The following is a 10694-nucleotide window of genomic DNA, read 5'->3' on the forward strand; positions in this document are numbered from 1 at the left end:
GTGGAGCGCATGACATTTTTCACTGCGTCAACGAAATCGCCATAGGAGCAATTTTCCCCGCATGACGACGCCTAATTTTCCAATTCCAGAGTGTACTGCGTTATTTTTTCCGTTTCCGAAAAGTCCCAAAAAACTCGCTTTTTACCAATAGGAGCGTTAATTTGGCGGAAGCTTTCATCAGTAATTTTAAAACTTGGTTGCTCCACACAGGTCGTAATAAGGTTATGGTCACTTCCTACGCTTTTTATACCTTCTTCGTCGACGGAGATTGAAAGAACAGTAGGCACAAGGTTTTCACTAACCAAGACATAGTCAATAGACGAACGCGCGCCTCTAGTCTGCCACGTCGTTTTGCCAACACAAACGTCCATGAGATTCCCTATGACCATTCCATTATTAGTGCTAAACGTTTTAACCATACGCCCATTTGCGTCAGACCTTCCATCCAGTTCAACGATATGGCCATTCTGATCTCTTCCTATAGTTCTGAGATCATGAACGTTGTGAGCGAGGCAATCGTAAATTTCTTCATTACACTCTGTCGAATTTGCACCTGTAGCGCAATAGACAATTCCGAAAGCTATTTCTGGATTATCTGCTAGTCCGATCCACATATGTTCAGGACAATTTTAAAAACACTAGATTATCCAATTTTGACAAAACACCAATACCCCCGCCTTTTTTTTTCAGATTTTTTTCTGTTTAAACCAAGCCACGTAAAATTCTCAGGGATACTGGGCAATTCTTCATCTCGCAAGTGCGTGTCCACGACAGCCACAAAATCATAATTTTGAGATATCATAATATCTGAGAGTTCAAACCATTTTCGTTTTCCTCTTCCACCACAAACATTTAAAAAACCAAATTTTAAAGAAGTATTGCCAAAACGTTTATTTTTATTTTTAACTTTCCTTGGTCCTCTCTTCCGATGTCGCCTCCTCATATTATTGACTGTCACTTCTACGAAAGGGACCAGCCTCCTCAAACCCCCTACTATTTTCATCATAGTTTGCTACATTTTCACTCTGTTTTCGAATTACTCGTTTGCCTCGTATTATCCATTCGCCGCCCCCTTCACGTTTCTGCTTCAATTCATTACGAAGAGCTTTATCCTCCTCTCTTTCTAACGGCGTAAGATCTCTCGCGATGTATATAGGCGGTCCTTCCAATTCTCTCAAACGTTTGGACGCGATCAAGACCTTGTTGCGACTCGGTACTCCGTCTAATGTCACTATCAGTGGACGTACATTTCTATTCCTTCTCTCTCCTTGACGGCATACTCGAGTCACTTTGACATCTGAGACCTGAATTATTTCTCCGAACCACTCCTGTACAGCCTGATTTTCCATCGGCAATTCTTCGGGCAAATTGAAAATCACAACATTCGCTTTCCTGTCTTTGCGGTTATTAAATTCCATAATTTCAGATTTAACCTCGTCCTTGACCTGTTTACCGATGACTTTGACATCCACGGAATCCACGCTGGGTATGTTCATTTCCATTTTCGCTTTCAGGATTTCATACTCATTCTTTATTTTCTTAGCAAATTCGAGAATTCTCGTGTCTCTCTTACTCTCGATCGAATAAAGTCTACTCATCATACGTTTTTCACTTTCTCCTACGGCTTGGTCCAGTTCTCTTTTAAAAAAACTTTGGTACTCCGTGAGCTTATTGTCGAAAAGCGACGCCATCTTTGAGAAGAAGAGTTCATCCATTTGTGGCTTCGTTGTAGAAGTCTCACCAAACTGTCCATCGTTTTCAAAATCACAACCATCTAAGTGACAATACCATTTCATTCGTCTATCCTCTTCTAACGCCCAGTACAACGATTCCGAAACTTTAACGCATTTTATATGGAAACGGAGTCCACATCCAGCACACTGTATGCTATTGGCCTTCTGGGTTAATTGTTGATCACAACAGGAACATATTTTTAAACTCGAAGCGTCGTCTCCACCGCTGACATTTCTTTTTCGAGGGTTTTGACTCATTTTTTTAACAGCTTTTTACACGCGCTCCGTTTTAATTCACGACGCACGAGCTTCGATATTGATACTCCAATGCCCAAATTTTTAGGCTTAAAATTCTTCGATTTTCGTCGATTTAGGGTTCCGTATACTACCAAATAACTAAAAAAAACCAACCTTCCAAGAGCGAAACCGATTTCAGAATATGTACTAAACTGTATAATACACCTATTAAGGCAAGACTTTCATCAGAAAAAGGAAATTTACGTAATTAACTTCGCTGTACTGAGAGCTCCAAAACTGTGAAATCGCCTCACGTAGTTAATGGACGTAGTTAATATAGTCAAACAGGGGGGGGGGGGGGTGTCACGAAGAGGTTAGTAAATGGTCACTTAAAGAGGAACGAAATTGCAAATAGTCGGTAATCGAAACAATAGATTGTGGGAGAGCGTTCCAATCATTAACAACTGAGTGGGAGAAAAAATGTAATCGGCGAGTGATTCTCGCCCGTGGTTTGACTAGTTTGAGGGAGTGACCCCTGGTTCGAGAACCAGAGTCTAGGGAAAAATAGTCCGAAAAGCCCAGAACCAGATTCTTGTGGAAAAATTTGTGAAGTAAGCATAAATTGTTGAAATTATGTCGAATCATGACTGGTTGAATATTTAGAGCCTTTGCTCGAGGGGGGGCGGAGTGGGCCGAGACTTTGTTAGCCAATTTAGTAAATTGGTTCTGGGCTTTTTGGAGCGAATGTTGGTCAGTCTCCAAGTATGGAGACTATACTGGAGAACAATAATCGAAAATGGGAAGTGCCAGGGAGTTGTAGAGGGATTTGACCAACACAGGAGAGTGGAAGCACAAATTACGGCGGATCAGCCCAGCCACAGCTCGGACACGTTTGGCGACCTTGTTAGTGTGGATGGAAAATTTCAATGAGGGGTCAACTTGAATACCTAGGTCCCGTTCAGACAGAGTGGTATTGAGCGGTGTGCCATTGATATGGTAAACAAAGTGGGGGTTCTTATGCCCTAGGTGGAGGACAGAGCATTTAGTCTCATTAAAGGCAAGTCCACGCGATTTTGGCCAGTGGTAAGCCCTGTCCAAATCAGCTTGGAGCTCCTGACAGTGGGACACGTCCCGAAGTTTATGGAAGAGTTTGGAGTCGTCCGCAAAAAGGAGTATGAGAGCAATGGTAATCGCATCAGGCAGAGAATTAATGAAGACAATGAAGAGTAGGGGACCCAGGACTGACCCTTGGGAAACCCCTTTACCCACATCACGCCATGCAGATGAGACCCCATTAAGGACGACCCGTTGCCGCCGGCCACTTAAGTAATCCGCTAACCAAGCCAGGGCATCATCAGTAATTCCCGCAGCATGAAGGGATTCAAGGAGACGCGCATGAGGAATCGAGTCGAAGGCTTTTGAAAAGTCTAAGTAGATAACATTTACACTATAACCCTCATCGAGCCACATAGACCACAAGTTAGTGGCCTCCAGGAGATTGGTAAGACATGACCGCTTCGACAGAAAACCGTGCTGGCACCGAGAGAAGAAGTTGGTTTTAGCCAAGTGATTAGCAACCTGATCGTACACAAGGCGTTCACTCAATTTGGGGGTATGATTAAGGTTGCTAATCGGACGGTATTTAGTACGGTCGATACGGGAGCCGGACTTGTGAATTGGCGTGATGTTCGCTTCCTTCCAGGAGGGTGGTAGTTTGCAATGGGAGAAAGAGCGAGAAATTATAAGGTAAAAGGGAAAGGCAAGAACATTCACAAGCGATTTTATTAAGAAAGGGTGAAGGCCATCCGGACCAGGCGACTTAGTAACGTTTGAAGAAGAAAGGAGTCTGAATAAATCCCAAGGTTCACAGGAGAATCGAGTAAGTCGCGCTTGAGAAGCAGGGAGGGGTGGAAGGTCAGCTGTAGTCATACGGCATGCAGGTAAGATACCAGTTCCCGGGGTGCTGACAGTACTAGCAAAGAAATCATTCAGGAGGGATGCAGATTCTTCAATGGTGGTAGTGAAAGTTCCATCCGGCCGCCTAAGTTCGGTGATACCCACTCTAGTTGAACGGAACCTATTAATGTGAGACCAAAAAGCCTTCGGGTTATTCTTGATATTGGCAGTCAAGGTCTGCTCAAATTTACGTCGAACGTTCCGGCAGTGATTAGTGCGGGCGTTTCTAGCCTGGCGATAGCGTTCGTGGGCCGAGGACAGAGCTGGGAGGGGGACAGATCGCTTTTTAGCTAACATGAGTTTAGTCCACGCGCAATTTTTGAATGCCCGACTACGAATAGTACGTGAGTCGGGTTTAGGGGGAGACGGTGGGATACGCAATGGGACATAGAGGTCAATACCGGTGTGAAGTATCTTGAGCATTGCTGACCACGCTTCAGAAATGCTGGGAGCAGAAAGGGCCAGTGACCAGTCAACACTAGAAAGGTATTCGGTAAAGGCTTCATAGTCGCCCTTGAAAAAGTTAGGTCGAGGAATAAAAGGGAGGCGAGTGCCATGTAGTTGAATTTTGAACGAGAGCGTGGCATGGTCACTACGCCCCAAGGCTGCAAGCATTTCTGGGGAGGAAACAAGGTTTTGTTCGGAAGACAGGATCAGGTCGAGAACTTTGTCTGTCTGGTAGAGGCCACCATTACGAGTGGGGAAGTCAATAAGCTGGTAAAGACCGTTGTCGGTTATGCAGTCTAAGAAAGCTTTGGTGGGTTGACAGGCCAAGGGGGTCGGCAGTTGGGAAACCCAATCAATACGGGGATAATTAAAGTCACCGACAATGACCAAGCGATAACCCTGTCTTGTACAGTAGAGGACAACGTAAGAGATAAGTGTGGTCAGCAGCTCATGGTTAAAGTATTGTGGATTATTGGACCTGTAAACAACAACAAACAGGGTTATAAGAGTTGGTGAGGCAGTGTGGGAGATTGAGACCATTAAAACATCGAGTCCCTCAGAACTGGGGTTAAATAGTTGCAGCAAGTTAATATCAGTAAAAGTGACGAGCCTTGATGATAGGGAGTTAACAACATAAAGAGCAACACCACCATAGGGGCTGTACCCCCTGTCACACCGAAATAACGAGTAATTGAATATTGCGTGTTCACTATCCAAATGGTTGTCAGTCCAGTGAGTTTCGGTGATGGAAATACAGACTGGATTGTGCAACTGTGCAAGAGTGGCTAGTTCATTAAATTTGTAGGGCAAGGTGAGTCCATTAGCATTAGAGAGGAGCACTGAGGAGCAGGTGGTGACTGTCAATGCTGCAACAATTGTGGAGGGCACAGTAGAAGTACGAGCACTCGGGACAGTTGGTGGAAGACCGCCATGTAAAGGAAGGAAGGGTTCAGCCAATGGATTAAGGGGTGTGGCACAACCATTGGGGAAGAGCAGAGTGGCAGATTCACCAACGGTTGAGGGACCGACGACGGCAGTAGCCCGGTTACGATAAGAAAAGGGGGGGTCTCTAAATGTGGAGTGCTAACCCCTGTGCTTCGTACTTTTTGGGTGGTTCTACTATCCCGACCATTGATTATCCGGTGCGTGATCTCGGAGTTTGGGTGGACTCCTCCCTGAACTTCAGTCAACACTGCACAAAACTGTGAAAAAGATTAATTCAATCACCGGCTTGACGAGTCGCTCTTTTTATTTTCGCTCCCCACGGCTGATACGTACCTTGTACAACTCTCTTGTCTTGCCCTAGAACAAATTTGGATCCGAAGTAATTGATCCCGCCTCTTCAAGGTGACCGGGATAACCTTACAAAAGCCCACAACCGTTTCACTAAACTCACTAAAGGCCTCGAGTGCCTTCCTCCGGTTGCGCGGAATGAAGCCCTCAAGATTGACTCCCCGCTTCTCAGACACGCGGTTAATGACCTGGTGTGTATCTGGATCATGTGGTCGGGTCAGTCTGCTCTCCAGTTGTCCGCTCTCTTCAAATTAGAAGCAAAAATATCTAAAACCATGGGCTCGGAGCAAACAACGTCAATGGCACCTTACTTTCCGTGCTATCCAAACTTGGACCTCCCTCTTCGCAGATGTACTTTCTGCTCAATCTCGTTGGACTTTCCGCTGCCGCACTCGGGAGTTTCTCCATTCTACCGTTTATTTATGTTATTTTTTTCCCACCTGTAGGTTATATATGAGCTATTTTAGTTTCGTAACTTGTATTTTTTCTTAATAAATAAATATAATCAAGGCTCGTTTAGATTGGCCAGCGCTTTGTCTGATGCCTTTTCAGTCAGCCGTGGTGTTCCTCGGCTTTTTCCGGCCAATGGGACGCTAATAGCTATTTACGCGGACAACATATAGTTTGGTTTTTACCGGGATTTTCTTTGTCGTTGTTGCGTCGGCACATGCAGGAGGCTTTAGATTAAGCAGCTACACAATTTATCTCCTGAAAAATGATGTGTTTCTTTGTGATTCTCGAATAAACATAATGTTTCTGCGGAAGTTCCTTTGACCATTTTTGGTGTTGTTGTCCCCATAGAAATCTCATAGGTAACTAGAATGCTGCCGTGTAACTGGCAAATGGGCCAAACGCCGTGGCAGACGATAGCCAGATCTCAGCCAATCAGAGATCAAAGAGTGGTTCTGCCAAGAATTTAATGTCACCAGAGAGAATGACGTTACCTATCTCCCGCTATAGTAGCGGATCCAAGGAGGATTATGATCCTCCTTGGCGGAACCACTCTACGGCCTCTCATTGGCTGAAGGTTCAAGGTGAACTGGCGTCAAGCTCGGCCGTAGGCGGCAGCATTCAAGTTACCTATGAGATTTCTATGGTTGTCCCTTTGCAACAGACCAAGGATTCTATATTTTTAGAAGGATAGGAAGTGACTAGGTTCCCCTGTATAAACGGCCTGGTGGGAAGAGCGTGGAGTTTTACAAAAGAGTGACGTCACTTTTACCGCTTTTACTCACCCCCAAAGCCAAATCGCTCAACGGCGAAATGGGCTTTGGCGCCTTCACGGTAGCGATATTTGACCTTGGCTGGGTAATTTTTGGAAGAAGCTACTGCGGCCCAGTCGCGCGTTTTCTTCCCGGCGCGATAGCGCCATCACTTCCTATCCTTCTAAGTCGCTAGTTTGGGACTTTACATGCACAGACCCACTTGCGAGTTCGTATTTGGCGGCTTCTTCTACAGCCCATCTCTGGGCCGCTACCCAGGCTGAAGTGAAGAAAAAGTCTAAGTACGCTGGACTCGAGAATCGGTACATTTTTAAAGCGGTGGCCGTTGAAACTCTCGGCTCGTTCGGTCAAGAAGGCTTAGGTTTAGTTCACGCCATTGGCCGTCGTCTGAAGGACGTAACCGGTGAGCCGCGTTCGGTTCAGTTCCTTCTCCAACGAATCGCTATCGCGATTCAGCGAGGCAACGCGGCATCAATATTAAACACCTTTCCTCCAGGGGCTTCCCTAGAGGATTACCTCTATTCTTTGTAAATTTTGTAAATATTGGTGAAATAAAAATATTTTAAAATATAGAATCCTTGAACAAATATCATTAAAGAACTGGCGTTGTGAGAATATGAAGTGTCATACGTAAGTTTATTATGCTACTTATGCTTAAATATGTATAGAAGAAAATTTTCTTGACTTAAATCTCGCGAAAAATATAAATTTTTTCGTGTTTCTTTTTATTTCGCATTTTTACTTTTTTAACTTTTGTTAATAGTTTTAGAGAAAACAAACAAAACATAATTGTTAGAAGTAGTTTTTTTGTAATAAATAGATATTTATCCCCTCCCGCCAAAAGTTTTAAACTGACGCTTTCAACAATAACAGCTGCACAGCATGAGAATCGAACCATTAAATGACTTATCTAAAATGTTTTACATAGGTCTGTTGGTAGGAATTCCTAACTTCTATCTCTGCTTTTACAATGAAGTGTTTGCAGACTTTATGCAAAATGACTCAACGATTCATCTAAAAAGAGGAAAATCCCAATCCTAGGTCTGTTTGTCGTTGTACTATTTTTTTTGTCGTGAAAACCATTTTGAAAACCAAGGTCGTGTAGTTAAATGCTTTTCGTAGGTGGCTTATTTCTGGGACAATACTGACTTCGATTGGATTAAAATTTTTGCGTACCTTTCTTTAATTCCAAAATCCGCCGCTGGGTGTCAATTTTATTGTAGACTTCCTCGTGAATTGCGTTGTCTTGTATAACCGAGGTGCAATATACGCAATTCCGCGAACTTCAGGAAAAACGGCGAAACGGAAACCAGATAACCCTACCGAGTACCACCCATCACGTACCAGTAAAGGGTCCTGATAATAAACCTTGCTTTACTAAATTATAGGTACTTCAACAAAAATAGCGCAAAATATTGTTTAGGGTACATTTTAAACGCCATGACTACACCATCTCAAACTCAAGCGTATCCTGATTATGGTAAAAATTACAATGACATCCCTCCACCTCCATACACAGCTGGTTTTCAGCCTCAGGCTGGCTATGGTAAAAAAACAAATAAAAATTAAATTGAAATGAAAATAACCAATGCTTATTACATAGCTCAACCCAAAAACGTTGGATCTCCAGGACAACAACTGCCATATCCAGCGCAACCCACTGACATTGGCTTTGCCCCTCCTCAATACTTTAACCCTCAGCAAAATTATCCTGGATACGTAACTGGCCCCCAACAAAATGTTTATCCACCACAATCACAGGGTTCCTACATTCCTCCTGAACAAGGGCAATTTATTACTTCACCTGAACCAACTGCTTATCCAATTGGAACTGGATTAGATGCGGTTAATCGTTCAACTTCCAACGAAAACATCATGGAAGACTGGAGCGGATTTTCCGATAAAGCTATTAGAAATGCTTTTATCAGAAAAGTTGGTTTTGTTTATCGCATTTCATTTGCATCACAATTTTGTATCTAATTAAAATATTTTAAAGGTTTATGCCATTCTTATGGTTCAATTGGCATTTACTGTTGGTATCATTGCCCTTTTTATTTTCCAGTAAGTTTAAACCTTTTTTTTACTTTAAGCAACATAAATAACATCATGGTTTCTTTTTAAATAGCAAAGGGGTCAAACAATATGTTCAGAACTCTTTCGGCATGTACATCGCGGCATAGTAATAATGTTACTTTTATTATATTTGAACTTTTTCGAAAATTAACATTTTTAAATTTTAGCATTTTCTTCCTTGCCATTTACATTGCATTAGTTTGCTGCAAAGATTTGAGGTACAATACATTTTTGGTTTCAGTCTCTATAACTTGTTTATTAATATTTATCCTATTAGGAGGAAATATCCAACCAATCTTATTTTACTTGCACTCTTTGTAAGATACTTTATATTTTCCAATTGAAATGGTCAAAGTCTATATTTCTATTTCTTTTTATAGACCGTGTGCCTTACATATTTGGTAGCGGTCATTTCTAGGTAATGTAATTTCCAATATAATGTATTATATTTATAATTTTTTTTAATTGATCAATTTTCCAGCTTCCATGATACCAATATCGTCATAATGGCTTTGGGAATTTGCACCGCTTGTTGCCTCGTGATCACCATATTCTCGTGTTTTACGAAAGTAAATTTTAACAAGTTTGAAAAGAAAATCCAAGGTCTAATACTTGCTTATTTATATTGCAGTTTGATTTAACCAGTTGCGCTGGCGTCCTTTTCATCTTGGTCTGGGTGCTCTTCTTCTTTGGAATCCTCTGCATTTTCACTCGCAATGAGGTAATTTGTAAAAATAAATGAAATGAAATTATATAACTAATGATTGTTGGAAATGCAGATAATGAATACAGTCTACGCCGGATTGGGTGCCCTTCTCTTCATGATGGTGAGTGCTTTATATTGGAATTCAATCGATTCACTGATTAAACTATTTTATTTTAGTTTTTGGCGTTTGATACACAAATGGTGATGGGTGGAAAGAAGTATCAACTGAGCCCTGAAGAACACATTTTTGCTGCCCTGCAGCTCTACTTAGACATCGTTTACATCTTCCTGTTCCTTTTGACCCTCCTGGGTGGAAGCAGAAAGTAGAAACACTCTTGGAAATATAACATTTTCTAGAGGAGAGTAGACTTTTATAAAAATTAAGATAAAAACTGTATTCTGCACTTGTTTTGACTTCAATATTAAATTATATCTCGACTGAAACTCGCTTTTAACAAACTATAAATGGTTCTTTATCTCGCTTCTATAATGTTATAGGAAATACAAGTTTCCTCTAAAATCTCAGTTTCTTGTAGTTTAGTGTGAATGTATAAATTTATGACTAGCATTTAGTGGTAGGTTTAAAGTGTAAATGTATTTTTGTATGGTTTCCAACTATTTTTTGAGAGCTTCATAATGAACCTTGTGTTCATCCAGAGTGCTTTCAATTTGAAACTCATGACGTCACCAATGTAATTCACCTATTGAAAAGAACCTGTAACTGTCATGGCAACCACGGTGAACACTACACCTGTGATGTCACTAGTTTACCAAAACTAATCAAACGAAAGCACTCTAATGTAAAAGTTTAAGTGGGACTAAATTAGTGATTTAGAGTTTATATTTGTAAATATGTTAGTCTTCCTTTATGTTGTATAAAAAACTATCATAAGTGATTAAATTCATGGAATATAGATATTCTTTTCTTTTGATTTTATATGTTAAAGTTACACAAAGCTTGTAAAGTATCTTAATATCATGAATAAAGGAAATATAAAATTATGATTTTAATTGGTAACAATTATA

General features: G+C 41.5%; 1 protein-coding gene across 1 annotated transcript; it reads left to right on the top strand.

The window, feature by feature from the left end:
• The first annotated feature begins 7891 nt into the window (after positions 1-7891).
• Positions 7892-10670, top strand: LOC149927400 (protein lifeguard 2-like). Its single transcript, XM_090159613.1, has 13 exons — positions 7892-7926; positions 8115-8215; positions 8278-8435; positions 8493-8821; positions 8886-8950; positions 9015-9068; positions 9130-9180; positions 9240-9279; positions 9343-9380; positions 9444-9531; positions 9594-9683; positions 9742-9789; positions 9846-10670. The coding sequence occupies exons 3-13, from the start codon at positions 8330-8332 to the stop codon at positions 9993-9995; spliced, it is 1059 nt and encodes a 352-aa protein (XP_090015739.1). The 5' UTR covers positions 7892-7926; positions 8115-8215; positions 8278-8329; the 3' UTR covers positions 9996-10670.
• Positions 10671-10694: the final 24 nt, after the last annotated feature.

This window comes from Leiobunum rupestre, chromosome 9 (genome assembly GCF_980474605.1).
Source record: "Leiobunum rupestre chromosome 9, qqLeiRupe1.1.hap1, whole genome shotgun sequence".
Taxonomy (NCBI): domain Eukaryota; kingdom Metazoa; phylum Arthropoda; class Arachnida; order Opiliones; family Sclerosomatidae; genus Leiobunum; species Leiobunum rupestre.